Here is a 26143-nt window from a genome sequence, read left to right on the forward strand (position 1 = left end):
AAGAGCGAGATAGCTCACGGACCGCATCTTCAATGCTCTTTACTTAGGGAAGGAGGTTGTTGCCAAGATCTCGCGATACCATGGCCCATCCATCCTCCCCTTCCAATACAGTGGCAGTCGTCCGTCCGCCTTTGGAAAGCATGCCCCAAAGAATGATTTTTCACAATCCATGCTTCCACGGTTTGGATGTGTGTTCTTGGGTTGTACTCATCTTCTTCTTCCTCCAAACACAGGCAGGGAGTTTAGGGACCAAAAAGAGCTATTTTTGTCTCATCAGACCACATGACCTATCTCCATTCCTACCTCTGGATCAATCCAGATGGTCTGGTGCAAACTTCAGGGACCCTGGACATGCGCTGGCTTGAGCAGAGGGACGCTTGCGTGCGCAGATGCGCAACTCACAAGATGATAGGAATTGTATATTCCATCGATGGACGGCGTAGTGTGGTTACTTCAGAGCGGATATGGTTGTTACCTATTAGCATGTACTGCTGGTCATAGACCCCAGTGATCTGTACGTATACTCGATCTTGGATTACACAACATTGAAACTACATACCTGTCACTATGCAGTGAGTCTCCATATGCAACTCCGTAACCGTAGTTAATAGTTTGGCGTGGGACTGAAGTAGATACCCTATCACTAGGCACGTCTTGACTCTAGTACGCATAATTTGACTCAGTCATTCTGGAATAGTATGCACGAGAGTGCCATCCTCCGACGAGGTGAAGATACTTGCATGGAGCCCCAGACCCGAGGGTGATTGCCGCGTCATCTTGACTTCTTCCATTTTTCCCTAATATTTGCGCAACGAGTTGTCTGCTTCTCACCAAGCTTGCTTGGCCTATTGTCCTGTACAGGCCCATCCCAGCCTTGGTGGCAGGTCTACAATTTTATCCCTGATCGTCCTTACCAGGCTCTCTGGTATCTTGGCCATTGGTAGCGAGACGGGTTTGGATAGTCTTGTTATGAATTGAGTGTGTGGAACAGGTGTTTGTTATTAACACCGAGTATAGCCTGTTGAGTTCGAAACAGGTGCAAGTTAATTTTACAGGTTAAGAGTGGAGAACTAGGAGGGCTGTCTTGATAGAAAACTAAAAGGTATCTGTGAGGAGAGCTCGGAGATTATTAGACTGGTGTGGTAGGTGATCAAATACTTTATGTTCATGCAAATAATGCAAATTAATTACTTAAAAATCATTACAATGTGATTTCTGGATTTTGTTGTTTTAGATTTCCGTCTTTCAACATTTGAGTGTACCTTATGATAAAAATTACAGACACCGTCTAACATGGCTTTGTAAGTAGGACAAAACCTGCAAAACGGCAGTGTTATCAATACTTGTTCTCCCCCACTGTATATATTAAGCATTAAACAGTTTAATTAGACATTGAACTTGAACCTTGTAAGAATCCTGGATCTAGCTGTCGGACAGTTTTTGTATAGAGATCTCAAAAATGCAGTGTATTTATGTAACATTTCGTGTCTTCTTCTGTCACGGGGTGAAAACAGTTTTCATGGGCATACAAATCCCAACTTATGTATGTATTCCGAAATGTAATGCTTCTAACCGAAAGAGTCACTTTACCTTGATACTGAAAACCTAAATCGATACTGACATTAACGTGTTTTTTCAATAATTATGCATAATACTTGTTGGATGCACATTTGGTGTCCAGCTGATTAGTTACACCTTGATATTTTCACACATCATCTGATCCAGGAAGGAATTTTCCAAATGACGGTCAAGTGACAAACAACTGTGGCGATAGAGCATGCCATGCAACAACAGCCCAAGTGCTGGAAAAAAGGTGTTCAAGAGGAATGTCCACAATATTTTGGTGTCTYATTCCTTACGCCGGTGAAGACAGCTGTGACTGGATCCACAGTGGATATAATGTTGATCATCTGTTGTTGTCTGCTTGATTTACAGCAGGGTCTCCTTAGATTTAACAGACAAAGCATCAAGTTAATAAGTTCCTTTTTTCATGTTTTTTGTCTCGAATTGGACACTGAGTCTACTGTGCTCAACTGTTAGGATAGACTATTGTGCAACATCCAACGCTATTCCTATTAATTATTATGGATATAATGACAACAAATTACATAACGTAGTGGGCTTATTCACAATATGATCAGGTAATGAAATAACATGACAAATATATTTTTATTCCCATGTTACTGTTACGCGGAGTGGAACCCAAGAGCAGACTCTGACGARGAGACTGGGATGAAGTAACCAAGGTATTTATTGAAACACAGGGGGGAGATGGAGTGCAGGTCAGGGGAAGCTCGGGCGGGTTGCTTCAAACCAGGTGCGGAGGCTGAGGCTGAGGCTGGAGCGAGAGGGGGTGAGACAGAGTAAGCAGGTCCGGAGGGGAATCCAAGGGAGTAGTAGAGTGGGGAATCCAGGACAGAGTAGCAGGAATACGATACGTGGGACTGGAGACAGGGACCAGAGTCAGAGCGGGCAGAACTGTAGCAGAGAGGAATACAGCGACAGGCAAGGAAAACAGAGACAACAGGATAACAGGATTTKAATAGTAACAAACGGCTAGAAACGTAGACTGACTGAGCAGAGATTACGATATGGCAGCGTGGAAGTGGCAGGGCTGAGTATTTGTAGAGGTCTTGATTATGGAACATGTTGCAGCTGGTAGGGATCTGCTCTGACTCCAGCACACCTGTCTCCACCCACACAATCACACACACACAGAGAGAGAGAGAGGGAGAGGGAGAGAGTACTGGTGGGGTGGTGGCAGGTCAAGGAGATACAGGATGAGCAGTAGAGGGCGTTGCAGGAGCAGATGTAACAGTTACACATGCAATTTTAAACAATATAAGGGACTTGAAGTAGCCTACTTGAACTTGAATTTGGAGCTCAGAAATGCAAGTACTGGAATAGGCCTACCTTGAAAATCATTCTTGATTTGGTGCTTGAAAAGTTATTGTTATTATTGTAGCCAATTTATACGTTCTCCTGCTCTCTTATAATTATCAGTGATTTCATTTTTGATCAGYTTTGATCAGAGGCCACTTTTGTTTGTTTCCCACCGCTTCAATTTAAGGGACTGTGGTGTTAAAAATACTGAGCATCTCTTTAGCACAGACAGACCTCTGCTCATCTTTACAATAATCAAATGAATATGCCTTGACCATAACAGTTTACAGTCTAAGGTGACACCAACAAGTTTAGTCTCCTCAACTTGCTCAACAGGCACATCATTCATTACCAGATTTAGCTGAGGTCTAGAACTTAGCGAATGATTAGTACCAAATGCAACGCTTTAAGTTTTAGATATGTTCAGGACCAGTTTATTACTGGACACCCATTCCAACACTGTGATAACTACCACAAATGTTCCTGTTTCTAACAAAAGATGGTTTCAGTTCTGTCCCTCCTCTGTTCTGTGTTTCATATAATTTCACTGCAACTCATCACTCAGATTTAATTGCAAAGTAAACCATTGCACTCATAACAAAGGTTAATCTGAAGTGTGCTTTTAGACTCAATGCTTTGGCATCTGGGAATGGCAACAAGAAAAGCAGACACAGTCATAACCTTACCTTAACCCTCCCGTGGTCCTCGGGTCAGGGTGACCCAGGTCCTGTGTGTGGAGGGCTCCCCGCTCTGTGCTCTGTGCTCGGTGGGTCAGAGCGAACCCAGGCCCTGTGTTTCCAGGGCTCCCGCTCTGTGCTCGTGGGTCAGAGCGACCCAGCCAACCACTACACAGGTCCAGACATGCTCCGCTGTGTGCTCGTGTGTCAGAGCGACCCTGCCAGCCGCTGGCGAGGCGTATGCCGTTGAGTGTAGAGAGTCTGCGAGTGTGGCGAGGTTGCGCGTGTGTCTCCCCGCTCTGTGCTCTGTGCTCGGTGGGTCAGAGCGACCCAGCCAGCCACTACACAGGTCCAGACATGCTTCGCTGTGTGCTAGAGAGCAGCCAAGTGTTATTGTGGCTCGGGTGGGGTGGATCAACTGCACACGGCTACACACACGCGCGCAAGCGAGCCTCGTGCATTTTCAGGTCTTGGTGTCCCGCGTAAGAGGCCGGCAGTAGAGAGGATACTAATATTGTCAGCGGCACACACACACACACACACACATACACAAACACACACACAAAGTGACCGGCGCCCCACCCGTGCCAAGTGCGCTCTTCCCCGCCGCTCAGTGGACCCGATCAGAGGAGCCGAGCGGCCATGGCCGTGCGTTTCATGGCCGCGCAGGTTCTAGAACAGATCTTGTCCAGCGTGGATGGAGAAGACAACTCAGATTCCGAGGAGGAGGAGGAAGAGGTTTTGGAAGACGAAGATGGGGAGGAATACAACCCAGAGCGCCGCGAGGTCGACGAGGCTTCTCCTCCCTCTTCTGAGGAAGAGCCCGAGGAAGCCCCCGAGGACGAGCGCGAGGACCAATGCGAGGAAGAGATCTCCTCGGCTCCGGACCAAAGGGAGACGCCGTTGCTGTCGAAAAACGGCAAAATTGAATGGTCCCCCGTGGCCTACGGCCGCCTCCGCCGATCTGCCACGCCGGGCCGGACGAGACTCCGGGCCCCACGGCCTACGCCGCRACCCAGGCGCGCRACATCGCGTCCGCCTTCCACCTGTTTGTCACACTGGCGATAGAAAGGATAATTGTGGAAATGACGAACCTGCACGGGGCCAGAAAATACGGTGACGGCTGGCGACCCATGGACGCCATGGACCTGCGCGCCTACGTAGGGCTGCTGATCCTAGTGGGCGTCTACAGGTCCGCTATGNGAAAATACGGTGACGGCTGGCGACCCATGGACGCCATGGACCTGCGCGCCTACGTAGGGCTGCTGATCCTAGTGGGCGTCTACAGGTCCGCTATGTCGCTCAAGGTCTTTCACAGGTACTCGGGGCTGCTGCGATTCGACGACCGCCAGTCGAGACCCGCAAGACTCGCCACGGACAAACTCGCAGCCATCAGAGAGGGCTGGGACCTGTGGGAGGCGCGGCTGCCGGCCCTCTACAACCCGGGGCCTGACGTGACGGTGGACGAGCAACTGGTCCCGTTCAGAGGTACTGTGCGTGCGTGCGTGCGTGCGTGCGTGCGTGCGTGCGTGTCTACGTGCGTCTACGTGCGTGTGTGTCTATAGAGACGTACTGTGGCAGCGGCTGTGGCAGCAGTAGCAGCGTGTGTAACACAAAAGGCCGTTGGCCCCAATGAGACAGTAACGAGGCTAATCTCTTCTCCCCTTTCCAAAAGGCCGCTGTCCTTTCCGTCAGTACATCCCCAGCAAGCCGGCGAAATACGGCATCAAGTCGTGGGTGGCCTGCGACGCCAAGTCCAGCTACGCTTGGAAGATGCAAGTGTACACCGGCAAGGCGGCCAGCGGAGRCCCCGAGAAGAACCAGGGGATGCACGTCGTCCTCGACCTGACAMCGGGACTGAGCGGTCGCAACATCACCTGTGACAACTTCTTCACCTCCTACGAACTGGGCCAGCGGCTCCTCGAGAGGAACCTCACCATGGTGGGCACGGTGAGAAAGAACAAGGCCGAGCTCCCGCCCGCGCTGCTCGAGTCCAAGGGCAGACAGGTCCTGTCCTCCAGGTTTGCCTTCACACCCACCGCCACTCTAGTGTCCTACCTGGCAAAGAAAAACAAGAACGTGCTACTTTTGAGCATGCTGCACACAGAGGACGACATTAGCGATCGCCGCGACAGGAAGCCGGCCCTCATCCTAGACTACAACTGCAACAAGGGCGGCGTGGACAACCTAGACAAGGTGGTCGGCATGTACAGCTGCAGACGGATGACTGCCCGCTGGCTCCTGGTCGTCTTCCACAACATCCTCGACGTGTCCTCCTACAACGCCTTTGTCATATGGCGAGAGATCAAGCCTGACTGGATGCCTCGCAAGCGGAACAAGCGCAGGGTGTTCCTGGAGCAGCTGGGAAAGGCACTTGTGAAGCCGCTGTTCCAAAGAAGGCAGCATCTCCCCCGCACCGAAGCGGCGTCAGCACTTGTCAAAGTCCTACAGAGTGCTACGGCGGCGGCTCGTGATCCACAGCGCGAGGAGCCCGCCGCTGCCCCGGCCACTGCCCCGCTCGCTGCCCCGGCCACCGGGGCAAGTAAGAGGAAGAGGTGTCAGCTCTGCCCACCCAAGAAGGACTCCAAGACACACACGGTGTGCTGCAGGTGTAAGAAATACATCTGCAAAGGCTGTTCACACGCATACTGTCACACTTGCGCACATTGGGCCTTTAGCCAGGACGGGACAGGGTGACCCGGAGGACGCGGGGACTAGACACAATACGAGGACGACRGGAGGGATAAGTCAAGATGTATATTTTGTCTGTCAGCTAGCATCACCATTGCAGCCAATGTAATAGGAGAGAAATGGGAGCACAATGAAGCAAATTGACATTAATGAGTATTGAATGTTTCAGAGCATACATGTCCCATTTGTAAATGCTCCCCAGCAGCCTAGTGGAGCAATTCTGTACAAATTCAACTTACAGGACCTTTCTAAATGGAGCACTTAATTAGGGTAAACCCACAGTCTGTCAGTGCACCTCTAGAGACCTRAAACACATGGGGAATGTAGTAACTATTGCAGCACAGCTCTCACTATACAAGGATAGCAAATCAAAGAAGTTTAAAATCAACAGAGTTTGGAGACCGTTAAATGATAATAGAGCAAAATGTAGAACTGCAGTGATAAAGCCGTTATCAGATCATCTTTGTTCAGAAACCCAGAGGACAACAGAGAGGATGATATGAGCATCTTCATGCTTCGTGCATATTTTAACATTCCGCTAAGGTTCTTCTGGRAGAGACTCAAACCATGGGCAGGCTCAATAAAGGCTGAATGTTACTGGTAATGGCAACCTGTGCATTAAGGAAGCTTTTCTACTATTTCCTGTTCCTGAGGCAATTGTAGCAGGACACTTTGAGCACTAACRTGAATCAATGTAGGTCCTACAGCTATGGAGGTTTATTTGTTTTCTCGGCACAGGAATGCCGATGCCGAGCATGCTTGTGCATCAGGATTAGACCTACAACTTTTGAATCATTTTCTGGCCTAGGCTGCACCGGACCCTCCTTCCCGACAGCTAAAGGTCCCAAAGCTACTGTGCATGTGCCCGATTCCCTACTTTACGCACAGTCTTCGCTCTGCTTGTTCGGCTGCACAGAGAACAGGATAGGCCTACACTGGCGAATGCTGCTAGTTTAATAAAGTTAGATCAGAGCTGAATCATTGTCTGCAAGATCACATTATGATAGTATTGTACATATAACCGTATATAATAGCATAGTATAACATTACTGCTGTCTCTTATACACATCTAGATGTGTATAAGAACATATGCGTACAGAGGCCCGTTATCAGCAACCATCATACTCACCTTGTCTAAAGAAGGCCAGTTTTATTGCTTCTTTAAATCAGGACAACAGTTTTCAGCTGTGCTAACATAATTGCAAAAGGGTTTTGTAATGATCAGTTAGCCTTTTAAAATGCTAAACTTGGATTAGCTAACACAGCGTGCCATTGGAACACAGGAGTGATGGTTGCTGATAATGGGCCTCTGTACGCCTATGTAGATATTCCATTAACAATCAGCCGTTTCCAGCTACAATAGTCATTTACAACATTAACAATGTCTACACTGTATTTCTGATCAATTTGATGTTATTTTAAAGGACAAAAATGAGCTTTTCTTTCAAAAACAAGGACATTTCTAAGTGGCCCCAAACTTTTGAGCGGTAGTGTACCTGTGTTTTGTTTCAATCAAAGCCCATATTTTGCCTTGTGCCGGCGCACTGTTGAGTTTTGGCCACATAAGAGAGAAAGATGTGACCATTCGCAMAATCATCCTAGAATCTCATAAGAAATTAGGTGGTGTTTTTTGTATTACAGTAACGTCATACTATGCTATTTTATTCAGTTCTGTTATGTAGAATACTATCATTATGTGATCYTGCAGACATTGCCTCGGCTTTGATCTAACCATATAACGAGAGCCATTTGCCAGAGTAGCCGAACGAGTAGAGCAGAGAATGTTGGGAAGAAGGGTCCGGAAAAGTCGGATCTGTGGCCACTCCGATTAATTTAACACTGCCTTAGTGTAACACAAATATATCCAAAACACATCTTAGGCAACATTTTCCCATTAGTAATAGGTTATTATGCAAAAGAGAGAATCCATGTAGAAAAACTATTTTGCTTGTATTTATTCATGACTAATGGTGAAATAAATTAATCAYATTCCCTCAAAACCCTTTATTTCAYCATCACTAACTCTTTTTTGTTGTTGTTTGTTTAAAGTATCAATAAGATCTGCCTATTCTCAGCCCAGGCTACTCAGTGTTGTAATAAACTCCAAACCTATAATAATGCAGTATAAAGAACAGAACTAAAACCAACCTTTTCAAGCAGTACATAGGGTCATGAAAGGGTACATCTTTCACCTCCTCTCCTCAGCGTTAAATCGCTGATCRTTTCAGGCACTTCCGTGCAGAAGTGGCGGAAATACGTCAGTTGTTCRCGGTACTGGGATTTACTGTACAACCGAAAATGCAATGTAGGGCGAAGTGGGGAAGTGGGCTTTAAATCTAACGTGTTTTTTTTTTATTTTTTTTACACCATTTACCCAACGTTTTACTCAAGATCAACCGACCATTCAAACCAACCAAGGAAAGAAGAATTCGAGGCTGGATTTATTTAGAAACAATACCGACTCAGGAAAGGCGAATCGTTTTCTGGCTGGGGTTTGCTTACTTTGGTGTGAAGATTGACAAGCTTTGAWCAAATARCCTGAGAATGGATGATTCTACAAATCACGGAATTAATTGAGTTGAGTGGATTATTCATGTGTCTCGCTTTTGCATATCTAAGGCCAGAGTAACAATCAATCAATCAATCGGCCAAACACCATCAAAGAGAAGTGTTGTTTAGGCTATTTTACTTAAATAAACGGATTCCCACTAGCCAAGCACAATCGTTCATGACTATAGATTTGGCCGGGCGGTGATGGAAGAAGAACAGTCCGACATGATACCACGTTGTAGCTTCGTCTGACAGCTCGCTCTGTCGCAGCCAGACAACAATTGCAAGCAAAAAAAAGTTTCAAAGCAAGTTAATATTATTGTAAGAGTTACAATTTAGAGTTCTCCCACTCTCTAGGCGCAACAAAGTAACAATCTGCTGTTGTGGTGGTCCAATTAGACAGGCAGCCACGGTTCGCATTCAAGTCGAAACCAACCTTCGAAAATGTTCTTGTCTGTTATTGTTGGATGGAGGATTTTCTCAGATCGTTTATTTAATTTGTAAAACAAAGCAAGTGCTGTTCTGCACACTTATACTTAACATGGACAAAGAACGAATTTCGCTCTGTCGTGTGGCGATCGCTTCGACTCTGAGTTCTAAAATGGACGGGAAAATAAAGCGCAGCCGGAGGTCAAGATCTCAACGAGACCGCGTGCGAAGAAGGGATGCGATTGACAGGAATGACCAAAACCGGAGTCCATCATCTGGCTCCGACCTAGGGCAAAGCCCGGTCGGGAATAAGGCCCTGTGTAATTATGGAAAAATTACCAACTTGCGTTATGTCCGGACCCCGCGTCCCTCTCGGAAAAAGAGACGAGGGTCAGTGTCACARGAGGAGGACATTATTGATGGATTTGCCATAGCCAGCTTTCTCAGTCTGGAATCTTTAGAGGTAAGAACGTTGGCCTATGTTGTTGTTGTTGTTTTTGACACACGTTTGTATGTTTGGACATGATACACATAAATCGATTACATCTTCCTGCGTGGCCAACATCGCTCAATATCTCTGCCAGGGTCATGTGCAGTTGACGCAGTTATCTCCATTGTGAGTTTATTAGCACATTTAGTGTAAAAGTTATATAACAGCCTATACACTGTTACATAAAATGGTTATCTACACTGTAATTACGCTGTCCCTGCCTTGTAACAAGGTTTTCAGGACCCAGGATATTGCTGTAAACACATTGGTTGGTTTGCAGGGCCAATATGCCAAGAGGCTGATGGCTGAAGATATGCTGTTAGGTTACTATTGATTTATCCCAACAACAACCATTATGATGCTTTGAGGTGTCACTCAGTCCATGTGTTTCTATAGATCAGACTTACTTTCATTTCAGAATATGTGTTTCTGGAATACAGATTATTATTGATGCACTACTGCACACTGGCTGGTTTGGTCAATGTCATGATAATTCCTGGGGTTTGGCAGAGAGAACTGGTAGATGTCACACATTTTGAATATGTTCTGATTTGCTGATGGTCCAAAAATGGAAAATCAAAAGTTATAAACTGTAGGCCTAGGCTTGACCCATTTTATAGTAAGCTCCTCTCTTGCTCTTAAATRCTTCCAGGTGCAGGGTTCATCAGCTGGAGTATTAGTGTATGTGATTTTTCCACCTGCCGGCTCGGGGATTCAAACCAGCGACCTTTCGGGTTACTGACCCACCGCTCTTAACCCGGGAGGCCACCACAGGGACATGTGTCRAAAGAGATACAAAATAGACAATAATAAAGGCATTGGAGACTTCTATGTGCCTGAAATGCTGGAAGAGGAYATTTTTCTCTCAATGCTTCCCGCCAGATGGTGACTAACAGTAAACTTGATGAATGGTATCTAAGTGACACTGTGTGAAAGACAACCCGGCAGTAAAAAGCCAGAGCTGACTCAGTGATTGGTGCATATGGCCCTGACAGAATACTCATCATCATTCTGATTCATTCTCTGTCTAGGAAGAGAAACTTATTGTTATACCAAATGTCAGGGGTGAAAAACAAGACAGGACTCAACACGACCTTCTGTCATCGATAATGATGGGCGTTATCTATTCCTGTCAAACCTTGCTTCTCAGAGGTGTAACTCATGGAATTGCTTTGCTATATGACTACACATGATGTACCGGCTAACTGTACATGAATCACTGTAGAAACAGCTGCTTCATACAGCTGTTGCATATTGTCAACATGATTTCCACAATATTCTGGATGAGGATGACTGTAGACTGATGATGGCTCCAGCTCAAAATGACCCTGGCCTGGATTTTAATACGAGGCCTGTATAGTTGTATAATGATTGTTGTAGTGAGTGCTGTAACCTAGACAGTGTAACTCACCAGGGTGTGACTCTGGGATCTGCTGGCCCACTGTATGTTTGTTTACACAGGGTTAGTTTCATTAGCTCTGTAACCAGCTAGTCTGGCTTTGGCACTAGTCTAGATGTGGATGATTGGGTGACGCCTGCAGCAGCTCTACCCTTTAAACGGTGAAACGCTTCTCTGTTATACGGTCTGTACTCTTCTCTAGCTCTGCTCTGGCAGCAGGGAGAATCTCTCCCTGCTCCCCCTCTTTTATGATGACTGAGCTCCTAGGATTTCACCAGATAGAATTTCATTAATACAAAATCTAGGATTAGTCATTTGTAAAGCGAGCTGTCAGACTGTTACAAGTGTTTAATATCCTACTGCAGTAGGGCCCCCAAGCAGACATTTCAGCACCCTATTTGCAGAAATAAAGTGATATGTTGGATGTATTTTTGGAGTCCGTCCACCCGGTCAGGTGTGTACTGTACTGTACACCCCAGAGGTGATGCCATGTAAGTAACTGTTTGATAAACACTACCAGTGTGTCAAAAGCTAAATGTTAATTTAATAGGCTGCAGCACGTGAGAAACACTGTGGAGAGCATTCTAAGGACACTGCTCTCGGTTTATTTCTGTGATGCTATAATCAAGATTATTTCTGTGGTGGAACTTGTACAGGTAGTGGTACAGTGGTCTTATTTTATCAAGAAGCATATCATTGAAATATTCCAGCTATTGATTGGTAAATCTTTCTAGAGGTTYTTTATTACAGCCAAGGCCCTGCTGCATAGTTAACGTGCACCAGCCTGCCGGACCTCTGGCCCATCTGTCCAGCTGAGAGCTCTCCAGGCAGTCAAGAGGGGGCTGCTGCGCCACAGCTCCGTGTCTCTTTGGGGTGTTTGTCTGCCTGTTCGGATGACGCTCTTTACAAACTCCTTGTGTGGACAAGATTGAGGAAGTGCTTGGCTTTCAGGGGACCTGCAAGGGTTTTTAAACAAGCAGGTGTCACTTGTCTGTGTATGTAAAAGTGTTCACTGACAGCTGATAATACGGTGTGCTTACAGGAAAGCCGTGCTTTTGCTTTCAACCCTTTTTTCAGTAGAATCAATCTTCTAGTTCTAGGAACACTGAAAATACCTCTCCGTGGCCTGTTCAGTTTGACTGAATGTAGTCCCACAACCAGGTTAGTGTGTTACTCCCTCAGGCACTCATTGATTTACCCTCCTCTATGTTATCTGTCCTTGCCATCCCCCCTAGTCTCCAGCTAGACTGTCATGTCCAATGATTACATTCCCCTCTCTTCAGCATTGTGGAAGCACAATGACATCCCTCAGCCAAATAATGCTGAACKTTTCATGTTTTACCCTTGTTCGTCGCAGTTCCACATAATGGACAACTTGCAGGGCTGCAGGCCGCAGTTGTAAAAGTGTGTGTGTGTGTGTCCATCTCTCCCTGGGCCCACTGCCCAGCCAGGCTGTGAGACAGGAAACAGGCTGACTCTCCCTGCCATAAACCCCCTCTGTGATTTGCTATCCTTTGTTCTGCTGCTTGTCGGCTCATGCTGTAAATAAACCATCAGTCGCCCTGAACGGCCTGGAACTGACATGGAACACCATTATGTCTGTCTGTTGCAGTGACAGACTGACAGACAGAGACAGCGAGTTTTATTTAGAAAATTAATATGTAGAATGTGCTGCTACTGCATGACCTCAATCCACTGGCTTAATAATGACTGTTGGCCCCATTTAGTGGATAGGTACTATTTAGCCCTGATAAGTAGGGCTATCTGCCGAATATGGTACAGTTCCAAATTTAGAGTTCCAGGGCGCAGTGCAACCACTCCCTCTCTGTTTGAAAAGGCACGTGTATAGCTGTGTGTTCGGACACTCGGTGGCGGTCATCGCATCTGGCGCCCTCTTGCTCGTCGTGCTGTTTGCGTCGTCGTCAGTCTTTCCGTGCTCTCTAGTGTCTCTCTCTCGTCTCGCGAATTCTCTCTCTGTCTCGTCGGTCTCATTCATCTCTTCTGTCTGCTGTCTCGTCTGTCTGCTCTGTTCTGTCTGCTGTGGCTCTCTTGATTCATCTCTCTGTCTCGTGTGCTCTGGTTCCATGCTCTGTCTTCTTGCTGGTCTCTGCGTGTGCTCGTCCCTGTCTACTGCCTGTTCGCTGGTTCTTGTCTCTTCTATGTGCTCCTGTCCTGTCTGCTGTCTGCGTGTCCGTCTGTCTCTGTCTCTCTGCGTACCTTCTGTCTCTGGGTCTCTGTCTCTCTCTATCGGCCTCTCTCGTCTGTCTGCTGTCTGCTGTCGTCTCTCTCGTTGCTCATTCTCTTCCTCTCTCTGCTCGGTCTCTCTCTTCTCTCTCTCTCAGTCTTCTCGTTCGTAGCTCGTTCTACCGTGTCTCTAACCTCTCGTCTACCGTTCGTCTAGCCGTTTCTCGTGCTTCCGCGCTCCTCGTCCGTCTCGTCTACGCTCCTCATCGTGCTCTTCTCGTCTCCTACCTCGTGCTCTCTCGTCTCTCCGTCGTCTCTGCCGTCTGCTCTCTTCTCTCTCAGTTATTATATTAATTTGTCTGGGCTTGGGGGGGGGTGGTGGGGCCCTGTGTTGGGTTTTTCAGGTTAGCGTTAAGGGTTGCCATCGTTACAGTTGGACCACTCACTGTGAATTAGGGTTCTCTGTAGGAAAGAGTCTCGTTAGGTTTACTTGATGGTTGTCATCTTAATTCGGTCGTCACGTCTCCGGTTGGCAGAAGAGTGGGTAGGCCATTTCATCAAGCGATCTATGACTTAACTTACAGCGCACTTACGAGAGGACCGTTTAGCCGTCCGCGACTACGGTGAGGTGATACGATGAAGTTTTTCACAAGAAAGATGCGGCCCCTCGCAACCGACGGGCCTAGTCGAATTGTCCGGGGCTACGGTAGCTCTGACAAGGTGTCGAAAGCGCGTTCGCATCAGGATGACTGGCCTGGCCTCATTGGACTGGTTCGATGCTAAGTATTCCGGCACCAGGTTGTGCCTCAAGTGTGGCTGGTATGTTCCTTTTGGGGTGGTGTGTGATCGCATTTCTTTTTCGATCACATCCAGCGGTGAAGACTGTCGTGAGTCGCATCGGAAGAATACAGTTCGCTACTGCACATACCCAATATACCTTGGTCTGCGCCCTTGGCATTCTCAGATCGTCGTACTACCAGCATATCCCGTCGTCGTTCCGAATGGCAGCTGAAATCTTGTTTGTTTGGCCCATTGCTACTCCTCTGATAAATGTCGCACATATAGTCAGCAAATCCATGTCTCTGATTGTCTTTTCAAGGGCTGTATTATAGAGACTCGCTTGTCTTTATTACGCTGGGTTATCTCGCCGCCTACATCGGTCATACAACCTTGGAGTTGAAGTGGAGTTTAATTCGAACATAAGTGACAGTCAGTACATGGGTATCATTATCTTGTTCATCTTCTGGATGGTTTTTGTTACACTGGTCAGTCTACAGTTGAAGTCGGAGAAGTTTACCATACACTTAGGTGGAGTCATTAAACACAGGTTTTTCAACCACTCTACAAAATTTCTTGTTAACAAACTATAGTTTTGCGCAAGTGGTTAGGACACTCTACTTTGTGCATGACACAAGTCATTTTTCCAACAATTGTTTACAGACAGATTATTTCACTTATAATTCACTGTTCATCACAATTCCAGTGGGTTCAGAAGTTTACATACACTAAGTTGACTGTGCTTTAAACAGCTTGGAAAATTCCAGAAAAGGATGTCATGGCTTAAGACCTTTAGAACCTGATAGGCTAATTGACATCATTCTTGAGTCAATTGGAGGTGTACCTGTGGATGTATTTCAAGGCCTACCTTCAATACTCAGTGCCTCTTTGCTTGACATCATGGGAAAATCTAAATAAATCCGCCAAGACCTCAGAATTAAAATTGTAGACCTCCACAAGTCTGGTTCATCCTTGGGAGCAATTTCCAAATGCCTGAAGAGTGTACCACGTTCATCTCTGTACAAACAATAGTACGCAAGTATAAACACCATGGGACCACGCAGCCGTCATACCACTCAGGAAGGAGATGCGTTCTGTCTCCGTTAGGATGAACGTACTTTGGTGTGCGAAAAGTGCAAAATCAATCCCAGAAGAACAGCAAAGGACCTTGTGAGAGACTGGCTGATGTGACAAGCTAGGTCCAGAAAGTTATGCTTATAAGTCCACTAGTAAAACGAGTCGTATATCGACCTAACCGGAAAGGAGGCTCAGCAAGGAAGAAGCCACTGCTCAAAATTGCCATAAAAAAGCCAGACTACATTTTGCAACTGCACATGGGGACAAAGATCGTACTTTTTGGAGAAATGTTCTCTGGTCTGATGAAACAAAAATAGAACTGTTTGGCCATAATGACCATCGTTATGTTTGGAGGATAAAGGGGGAGGCTTGCGAGCCGAAGAACACCTTCCCAACCGTGAGGGCATGGGAGTGGCAGCATCATGTTGTGGGGGTGCTTTGCTGCAGGATGGACTGGTGCACTTGAGGGAGGAAAATTATGTGGATATATTGAAGCAACATCTCAAGACATCAGTCAGGAAGTTAACTTCTTATGGCGGGGGGGCAGTATTGAGTAGCTTGGATGAATAAGGTGCCCAGAGTAAACTGCCTGCTACTCAGGCCCAGAAGCTAAGATATGCATATTATTAGTAGATCTGGATCGAAAACACTCTGAAGTTTCTAAAACTGTTTGAATGATGTCTGTGAGTATAACAGAACTCATATGGCAGGCAAAAACCAGAGAAAATATCCAACCAGGAAGTGGAAAATCTGAGGTTTGTAGGTTTTCAAGTCTTTGCCTATCCAATATACAGTGTAAAATYTGGTCCGATTGTACTTCCTAAGGCTTCCACTAGATGTCAACATTATTTAGAACCTCAGGCTTCTACTGTGAAGGGGGAGAGAATAAGAGCTGTTTGAGTCAGGTGTCTGGCAGAATGCCATGAGCTCAGTCAGGCGGCGTCCGTGAGAGTTAGCTGCGTTCCTTTTCCTTTCTAAAGACAAAGGAATTGTCCGGTTGGAATATTATTGAAGATTTATGTTAAAAACTTCCTAAAGGTTGATTCCATACATCGTTTGACATGTTTCTTCGACTTTTTTGACTTTTTGTCTGGACTAAGTGCCTGCGCCTCTTGAATTTGGATTTGTGAACTAAACGCGCGAACAAAAAGGAGATATTTGGACATAAATKATGGACTTTATCGAACAAAACAAACATTTATTGTGGAACTGGGATTCCTGGGAGTGCATTTTGATGAAGATCATCAAAGGTAAGTGAATATTTATAATGCTATTTCTGACTTCTGTTAACTCCACAACATGGCGGGTATCTGTATGTCTTGTTTTGGTCTCTGAGCGTTGTACTCAGATTATTGCATGGTGTGCTTTTTCCGTAAAGCTTTTTTGAAATCTGACACAGCGGTTGCATTAAGGAGAATTATATCTTTAAAGCTTGGTCGCAAATGGGTCTTCCCAATGGACAATGACCCAAAGCATACTTCCAAAGTTGTGGCAAAATGGCTTAAGGACAACAAAGTCAAGGTATTGGAGTGGCCATCACAAAGCATTGACCTCAATCCCATAGACAATTTGTGGGCAGAACTGAAAAAGYGTGTGCGAGCAAGGAGGCCTACAAACCTGACTCAGTTACACCAGCTCTGTCAGGAGGAATGAGCCAAAATTCACCCAACTTATTGTGGGAAGCTTGTGGAAGGCTACCTGAAACGTTTGACCCAAGTTAAACAATTTAAAGGCAATGCTACCAAATACTAATTGGTGTGTATGTAAACATCTGACCCACTGGGAATGTGATGAAAGAAATAAAAGCTGAAATAAATCATTCTCTCTACTATTATTCTGACATTTCACATTCTTAAAATAAAGTGGTGATCTAACTGACCTAAAACAGGGAATTTTCACTCAGATTAAATGTCAGGAATTGTGAAAAACTGAGTTTAAATGTATTTGGCTAAGGTGCATGTAAACTTCTGACTTCAACTGTATGTCATGTGTGTTTTGCACACTCAGTGTATATTGTGGGGTCATGATCTAACCTCTTACACAGTAACTTGTGATCACCACTTAAGCAATAAGRCCAGAGGGGGTGTGGTATATGGCCAGTATACCACAGCTAAGCGCTGTTCTTATGAACGACGCAACGCGGAGTGCCTCGATACAGCCCTTAGCCGTGGTATATTGGTCATATACCACAAACCCACAATGGTGCCTTATTGCTATTATAAACTGGTTACCAACGTAATTAGAGCAGTAAAAATAAATGTTTTGTCATAACCGTGGTATATGGTCTGATATTCCACGGCTGTCAACCAATCAGCATTCAGGGCTTGAACCACCCAGTTTATAATTTGAGATAAATTCCTCTCAATAATCTCGCTGTAAAAAGAGTGAGTGTAGTAATGTGGGTCTTGAGGATTGATCATGTTTGTTGTCTGTATGCTTTTGTCAGCAGTTCAAAGTTCTGATTAGGATCACTTGTCAGTGTCTGTCTTTTATCTGATTCACCTGAGCTGACAGTGCAGATAATGTATTGAGTCGATGAACAGTAAGTCAGACAGGAWTCTGTATGACACTGACATCGCTCTTATGCATGACAAGATCAGTCTATAAAAGCACGGAACGTCCTTGAACGGATCTGTACTGGGCAGAAGAAACAATCACTCATTGTTTCACACAGTTATGATACAATTMGTATTTTATTTTATTTAACCTTTATTTAACTAGGCAAATCAGTTAAAAACAAATTCTTRTTTACAATGACGGYCTACCCCGGCCAAACCCTAACCCGGACGACGCTGGGCCAATTGTGTGCCGCCCTATGGGACTCCAATCACTGCCGGTTGTGGTACAGCCTGGAATCAAACCAGGGTCTGCAGTGACGCCTCTAGCACTGAGATGCAGTGCCTTAGACCACTGAGCCACTCTRGTTTCTCCACCTCCCTGGACTGTTACCAAGCACGTCTGATCAAAACAATCACTGCTAGCTTGGCTCTGAATAGCATCAGGSATACACATCTGTTGAGAGGCAGAGKGAGAGAAACTACTCTAACCCAAAGACCAAACAAGGKCTGAATGAGAGAGAGTGGGTGAAAATAATCTGGGGTAGATTTCCAGCTACACTGAATACAATAGGCATGTAACCTCTAAGAATGAAGACAACAGGGACTGTAGATAGTCTATATTCTGTGATATATGGACAGAATATACAGTCGTGTTTACATATGGATCTAGGTGATAATAAACTGGCTCCATTTTCCGCCCTCGTGTTTATCATTACTGTAGGTTGTGACACAAGAAAGTGACATTATGTTCTATTGCAATTTCATAATGTTTCTTTTTTGGCCACCAGTACCTCCTTTAAATATGTTTGACAGTTATGTGACAAAGTAGCCTACACATTTAGACTTGTAAGGCAAAGCCATGGCAGTGTCAKAATATTTATGACTCCTCTTCAGTCCATTACTGGTGCATAAATTGCTCGGGTCCAGTAATTCAGTGGCAGGACCCGTGACCTCAGGCTGCTGGACGTGTCATGGGAAATAGAGAGTGTTATGCTGACCACACAGCTCGCGTTGCAAAATAAATTTACACATACATGTTATTAAATCATTGCACCCACACTGCTCTTGTGAGTCAACGAGCATCTGCGTAGGCAGGCGTTAAAATAGAACTTGGTTCTATTTGTGATGCTTGACACACTGCAAGTCCCGCCTCTCCCATCTCCTCATTGGTTTTTAGGAGCAAATACCCACATGGGTGATTGAAAGATGACCTGAGGTCCACACTCCTTTGCAGTTGGTGGTGGTAATGCACCTTAAAGTTGGTTGCCAACTGGCATATGAAGTCCAAAGAAGAAGAAGCCTGAAGGAGGAGAGATTACTAGAAATTAACTCAGTTTACCCGTTTATCTGTGGATTAATTGTCGGAGTAGAGGACCTTGTGCATTTCAGGTAAAATAACAACCCAATGTTTATATCCCAGGACAAATTAGCTAGCTAGCTAAATTGCCATAAATGTTTAATGCTTTTTGACCTGTCCCCAAATTAAAATAGTTGGTTCATAGTTGGTTTTGATATTTCAACCTGTGTGTCCTGATCGCGTCTGGTGTGGGTGGACAAAATCAACATGTCTGGTCAGCATGTTAAGTGTCTAATTACCACTTAATTATGTGTCACAAGTACTGTGGGAAATGACACACAAACTCCATTTCAGCATTCAAATAAAGTGATTATGAACCTAGTGTATCTATAGCCACTCTCARTGGTGTAAAGTACTTAAGTAAAAATACTTTAAAATACTACTTAAATAGTTTTTTGGGGTATCTGTACTTTACTATTTATTTTTTTGACAACTTTTACTTTTACTTCATCACTACATTCCTAAAGAAAATAATGTACTTTTTASTCCATACATTTTCCCTGACACCCTTTTGAAAGCTTAGCAGGACAGGAAAATTGTCTAATTCACACACTTATCAAGAGAAGATCCCTGGTCATCCCTCCTGCCTCTGACCTGGTGAACTCATGAAACACATGCTTCATTAGTAAATGATGTCTGAGCGTTAGCGCATGGCCCTGGCTATCCGTACATTTAAAAAAAAAACATGAAAATGGCGCCATCTGGTTTGCTTTATGTAAGGTATTTGAAAAGATTTATACTTTTAATTTTGATACTTAAGTATATTTTAGCAATTACATTTACTTTTGATACTTAAGTGTATTTAAAACCAAATACTTAAAAAGTTTTACTCAAGTAGGATTTTACTGGGTGACTYTTACTCAAGTCATTTTCTATTAAGGTATCTTTACTTTTATTCAATAATGACAATTGGGTACTTTTTCCACCACTGGCCACTCTACCGATGGCATCTTTAAAAGTCAGGGGCATTTACAGTAAACCTTGTACCAGAAGATGTTGGCCTATAGTGCCATGTGATCGAACAGTTCCTAATGACAGAAAGCGGTCTAGCTGGGGATGTATGGATAAATGGAGTGCTTGACCTATGGACAGGCTGTTACCAGTATTATCTCTGTCGTGGTCAGTAGGATAAAGACAAATCATCTGTAGACCTGTAGCTTTACACACAGTTTAGGAATCCATCATGAATCTAATACCCAGGAACGTCAAGATCTGCTGGGTCTACTCTCCTACAGTGCAGTGCTTAAATCAATGAACATAGGAAGGAACAACTGTAGGCATATATTTCACTGTAACAGATCTCTCTGGATCTCTAGAAGGAACTGTGCGCTACTGTCTTGTACGATATCTTGTCATGGGAAAATAGCTCTCTGAAATTAGCTATCTATTACTCTGATAAAGGCATGTTAGCGGATGCTATTAGCKTTATACAATTAACTGACCGACTCTCTGTTGTACCCCTGCTTGCGTTGCGTCTTTGAAATCTATGTCACATCAATAGAGTTAATGATTTACAGAGCAGTTAATGGAGGCTGAAGCAGCRCTTACTGTGCCATTGGCTGATTGGATGCAAATTGGATTTGAACAGCCTACTGTAACAAGCTGCCTTGTTTCCTTGGCCTCTTGTATCTCATGTCCTTTGTGGAATGTTTGCAGGCCAGGTTATGTTCATCTACCTGGTGAGACCTGATATGCGAGGTCTGATTGCAGAAGCTGTGGCACATGAGCTGTTAATAGCTTGATGTTCATGTCTTCTGTCCACCGAGGAGAGACCGTGTTATAACATGCATGTTACTGCCATTCACTTTTGGCTTCATGGATGGTGAGAGTGACTGGATGGAGGTACGAATGTGATAGTGGAACTTGATGAGAGCCCATCCACTGAATCATTTGTAAGCCGCTGGGCTTTACCTGGGATTTAGGGCCAATGTTCGTTCTCAAAGCCATTCTCACTGCAAACCCTAACCTGGATTTAGCTGGTTTCACCCTATTGTATTCAGTGTAGCTGGCAAAACGGATCTACTACCCAAGGTTATTTTCACCCACTCTCTCTCACTCAGCCCTTGTTTGGTTTTTGGGTTAGTTTAGTTTCTCCCCCTCTCCCCCCTGCGTCTCCACAGCTGTGTGTGCCTGATGCTATTCAGAGCCAAGCTCAGTGATTGTTTTTATCAGACATGCTTGGTAACTATCCAGGGAGGTGGAGAAACACAGTGACACATCATTTACCACACGCCGCTAGTCTTTTAGCAGTGCCATGAATATTAATATCACTATGGCAATGGTTCTGGAGATTACACTTGTGCCATTAGGTCACTTGTTTTCATGGATAGCTGAAGCTGTAGGCAGGGGGGACGCTGAGCTGGGAATGCTCACAGTTCACACTCGTTGGCTAAGTGAGATTAGTTGTGCTTGCATTGAACAATACCCCAAAAGCCATCGGGGGAGGGGAGCATGTATTAAATTGCTCCTTTCCAAGTTCTCACAGACTTCTGTGTCTTAGATGACCTGTAACTGATTCYTGTTCATGTCCATTGCTCCACTGTGCTTGGTAGTATGTATATCAACACCACTGACAACCCACTCACAGGCCACTGGCATGGTTAGTCCAGGGGCATTTAGCTCAGACTGCCAAACGCCACAGCCTGACAATGGGTGGCAGCTGGCCGCCAATATTCTAGTCTCGCAGGCCTGCCTCATAGGATATGACCTCAATACACAACCATGCCCAGAAGCATCATGAGCTTTGGCTCTTCTTCAATTCCCTATTTCTTTATGATGGGTTTTTATTTATGTACTAGAGGTTTTGGAAGGATTTCCTTGCCGCCTTGTCATATTGACTCAGTGTAAGCATTATCATCATTCATACCGAGGTGGCTCTCCTGTGCTGTACATACTCTTTTGTGTTTGCTCTTTCGTAGGTGGCTCTGAGGAAGAGCACAAAGAGCCCGARGTCGCAGGGGGGCAAGGAGAAGTGGGAGAGCCAGGTGCTGAAGAAACGGAAGACTGAACAGACTGCTGAGGGGGATGTGATTCCTGTGAATGGGTTCACTGACAATGGAGCTGACTTTGATCATGAGCAGGATRGAGAGAAGGAGCAAGGGAAGGTGAAAAACAGATCAAAGAAGAGCAAGCAGGTAGTCTATGGATCAATTAACCTTCATTCTTTTTTAATGACTATGCTCTCCTACAAACTAAAAACTCTCTACCTTGTAATGTGTGTGGGCATTTTGCCCAGTGAAGTAAAAGAGGTCTTACAGTTTGTTTTCGTTTTGGTTGTTTACCTAGCTAAGCAGCTATATGTTTATCTGGAGTTCTTCCTTAGCTGTTTCAAGTCATCCACTTTAAATCCCACAGTTTTCTTTTTCTAATGGTGATATGGCTTTTGTCCTGTAAAAAAAATAAAATGGCTCCATCGTGAGGTGTTAATTGTCAGCACCAGCCAGTCAATGAACTGTGTTATCAGGTTCATTTCCGAATCTTCCCATCCTGGTCTAGTAATTGCTTCACACAAGCGTGTCTGCTTTGCAGGAAGTTAGGAGAGTGCCACACAGGAAACAAGGGCCAATAAAGAGAYGAGATAAGGTGCTTTGTGAAGAGCTTCCTCCTCAGCSCAGGATGTGTCTGTGTYTGTAGCAGAAAGCACACCAGGCACTCACAAACTTATGCCCACTTCCATATCAGTCCCTGACCTAGCCAATTCCCGCACCCCAATCTGTATGTGTCGACCAGATACTACTTGTTATAAGGTATCGCCTAGATGACACCTTGTGGATCTCTCTTGTTCTGAACAGTATGCAAAACAGTATGTTGGGTGGTAGCCTCCTATGCAAAACAGGACAGAGCTATTATCAGGTTTGTTTCAGTGTATTTTGTTCCTTGAATTTACTGTTTATCTTAGCACACTGTAGGTAAATGGGATCTACTCTACGAAATGGATGAAACCTACTCACACTTGATCAATCGAGCAGTTTAATTGTGTCACTGAAGCAACATCCGGAGTGCTGTAGGAAGTAGAAGGACCTCAGATAACATCCTTTCTCAGATAACATGTACTTTGCTAAAGCGCATTGACACAGGACGTTCACTGTGTCAAATTAAGTCATGAGACTAGCTGGAAGATGGCTGGATGACATGTTCACTGCCACTGTTAAATCCCACCTATACTATTTAAGTAAATCATTTTTACATGAACACACACACTCACTCACACTCACACACAGAAATAGACATACAGTGTTCTGGGCTTGCCTGTCAAAGCAGTGAAGTGTAGCAGCCAAATGAACACTGCAGGATGGGCTGAACTTTCTGGAACGGTAGCTTTAAACCATGAAACCCCAGATCAACAACACATTATTGTACTGTTCCTGTTTAATCACTACATGCTGAGTTTTCAGTCAATATGATTTCTCTGTTTTGTCCTGAAACAACTTGTGATCTCCTGAATCAATATCTGTATAAAATCTGCATGATGCTGCATGGATCATTCAAGGTCTCCATTCCAACCCAATGTTGGTGTGTGTGTGTGTGTGTGTGCCCATTTATGCATGCACTGCATTCATCTTGCCTTTAAAGAAAAGCCAGCTCTGGCTCGGAGTTGGGCCAGGGCCAGGGCTAGGGCTAATTGCCCATCACGGTCAGTGAATGAGTCTGGACATGAACTCTGCTTATTTTAAATCGGGTTAACTGTGTCATTGAAATGGATGTCCTCACTGATGTGTAATCACTCATTCCTGTAATACACCAGTGCCCTCTGGTGGGCCAGATTCTCATCTGGGCAGAGAGGCTATGGGCTGGTAAATTCACTGTTTACCRACTCAATGTTATGTAGATAACCCTGTACTCAAAGACATGGTGATAATTAGTTAAATTGGAAGCCTTTGAGTGTGTGATTGATCTGTCCTCTGTGTCTGTCCCTCAGGTGAAGGGGCTTCTGGGAAGGCAAGGCGGAGCTGAGGTCACCAGAACGCAGGGCACGCCTCAGAGAAGCAACTCTAAAGAACACCACAGTGGGGTATGAACAGTATTGTCTGGATAAAGGGATTTTTTTTGTGTGCCAACAACAACCTATTGACTGATTACAGAAGGCATTTATCAGAATCTGTTATAAGCCCTTGCTCATGAACATTATAATTTCTTTCCACAGAGTTCATTCTCTGGTCGGGGCTATTCGGTGAGTGACTTCAATCCTTTCTGATAGAATGAATGTCGCCTATGTTACCCATGGTACTGCTCAGAGTATGAGGACAAAACCGGGTCAGTGATTAGCTCATGCATACTGAGAAGAACAGTCTGTAACAAGATGTTCTCAGAAGCTGGAACAAAATGTCCTCAGAAGCWAACAGGCTGATATTTAGTAATGTGGCTAAACAGGTGTCATGTCAACACGGATTAGTGATTTGTATATCTGAGTGACACTTTGACAGTGAGCAGGACTTGGGGGAGGGACTGACACATGATTTATCAGGTTTCAGTAGAAATTGACCGGCTGATATAGTAGCTCACAGCTGTGTTGCTGCGTCGCCTGGCATGATGATTCCTTTAGAGCAAACTGTTCAGTACACACAGCAGTTAAACACACGTCGGTGACTTGGAACGAGGTAACAGACCTAATRCATAATAATGTTCCCTTTCTCCCGCTCGGTTTCATTCTCTCGCACACACTCTCTCTCTGACTTGATATGTAAACAGACTCTTACTTCTAGGCATAAACACATTTCTACTAATCTAACCATAATACGTTTCTCAATGGATCTCAATGTTTTTTTATATGCATTATTTATAGATACATTTATAGAGTTTCAGTTTGAGTGTTGGTGATGGATGAAGCTGTTCTCATGAATTAATGCAGCGCTTCGCATCCTTTCTCCCGCAGTGTGACAGTGAGAGTGACATCGATGACAAGGTCAGATAAACATTCTCACTTCTCAGAACKATTAACTTATCAGTCCTCTACATGTTATGTATTGGTGTATTCCCATCAAGGCTGTCAGCTGGCCAGGCTGTATTGTACTGAGAGGGGGGGGGGGGTCCTCCAAATGGCAGTCAGGGTTGTGATGGGGTCAGGTTTTTTGGCTGACCTTTTTATTTAATAGGTCAGGCCAGCGTAAACAGTGTGTGGGGTGTCTTTGGTCTCAGTGGTGGTCCTCCTCCATCCTGAGCAGACTATTTTTGGGACATAGTTGATGTCAAGGAGGGTAAATGGCCACAAACTCTAACTTGTGTTTTGGTACTGGTTTGTGAGTGTGAGGTTCAGTCTGTGTGTCTTACRGACATTATACTCATTTAACTCTTTTTTTAAATGTCTACATGTTAATAATGCCAGCTCTCTTTGATTGCATTATTGGATTTTGATCTAAGGAATGCGCTGAAGCTAACTTGATTACACTGTGAATATCATTAGGGCTACTTACGAAAGTAAGGACGTTCTGATTATCATAACAAGTCTCTGTTATTTCCTCTATACGATCTATTTATTTTTGTCAGCAACCTCCTATTAAATATTGAGGCTCCAAAACTGAAATTAAACTCATGACAGAGGTCATATGAACCAGATTACGGTAATGTAGCATTTTGCAAGGTTGTTAATCAACTGATGGATTCCAGGAATATCTGGAAATAAGGTACTTACATTTGCAACACGAAAGGAACCTCATGATGGTTTACCACAGCTGAATTTCCGCTGAGTTCAACAATTTGATTTAGCAATTGAATCTGGTCAGTTTGATGTCTTTTTGATGTCATTAGTGTATAATCATGCGCTTTCCCAGCATCCGTATGATTGACACTTTACAAAGGACAGAATGCTTAAAGATGAGGAATACACAGGAGCACATCAAATATAATATCACTACATAGCTTATTTAAGTGAAAATGGTTGAGTGCTCTAGTCTGTGTGTGCGTGTGTGCGTGTGTGCGTGTGTGCGTGTGTGCGTGTGTGTGTGTGTGAGTCTGCGTCTGCTGCCTGGTATGACAATCTGGCCAATATTCAGCAATGTAATTAGAAACATACTGTTTTAAATGTAATTTATGGATTAGAATAAGATACTTAGCTACTAAGTTAATTTGTGTCAT

General features: G+C 44.7%; 1 protein-coding gene and 1 pseudogene across 2 annotated transcripts in view; both read left to right on the plus strand.

Annotated features, from left to right (window-relative positions):
• Positions 1-698: 698 nt before the first annotated feature.
• Positions 699-6257, plus strand: LOC111961474 (piggyBac transposable element-derived protein 4-like; annotated as a pseudogene).
• Positions 6258-8521: 2264 nt separating this feature from the next.
• LOC111961459 (autism susceptibility gene 2 protein homolog) overlaps positions 8522-26143 on the plus strand; it is a 38552-nt gene continuing 20930 nt past the window's right edge. For both annotated transcript variants that reach the window (XM_023983749.2, XM_023983750.2), the window contains exons 1-5: positions 8522-9693; positions 21991-22206; positions 23991-24083; positions 24216-24242; positions 24945-24974. In XM_023983749.2, the coding sequence (XP_023839517.1) occupies positions 9343-9693; positions 21991-22206; positions 23991-24083; positions 24216-24242; positions 24945-24974 (717 nt within the window). In that variant the 5' untranslated portion in view covers positions 8522-9342. The remainder of the gene's footprint in view (positions 9694-21990; positions 22207-23990; positions 24084-24215; positions 24243-24944; positions 24975-26143) is intronic.

This window comes from Salvelinus sp. IW2-2015, linkage group LG4q.1:29, assembly GCF_002910315.2.
Source record: "Salvelinus sp. IW2-2015 linkage group LG4q.1:29, ASM291031v2, whole genome shotgun sequence".
In the NCBI taxonomy this organism is placed as follows: domain Eukaryota; kingdom Metazoa; phylum Chordata; class Actinopteri; order Salmoniformes; family Salmonidae; genus Salvelinus; species Salvelinus sp. IW2-2015.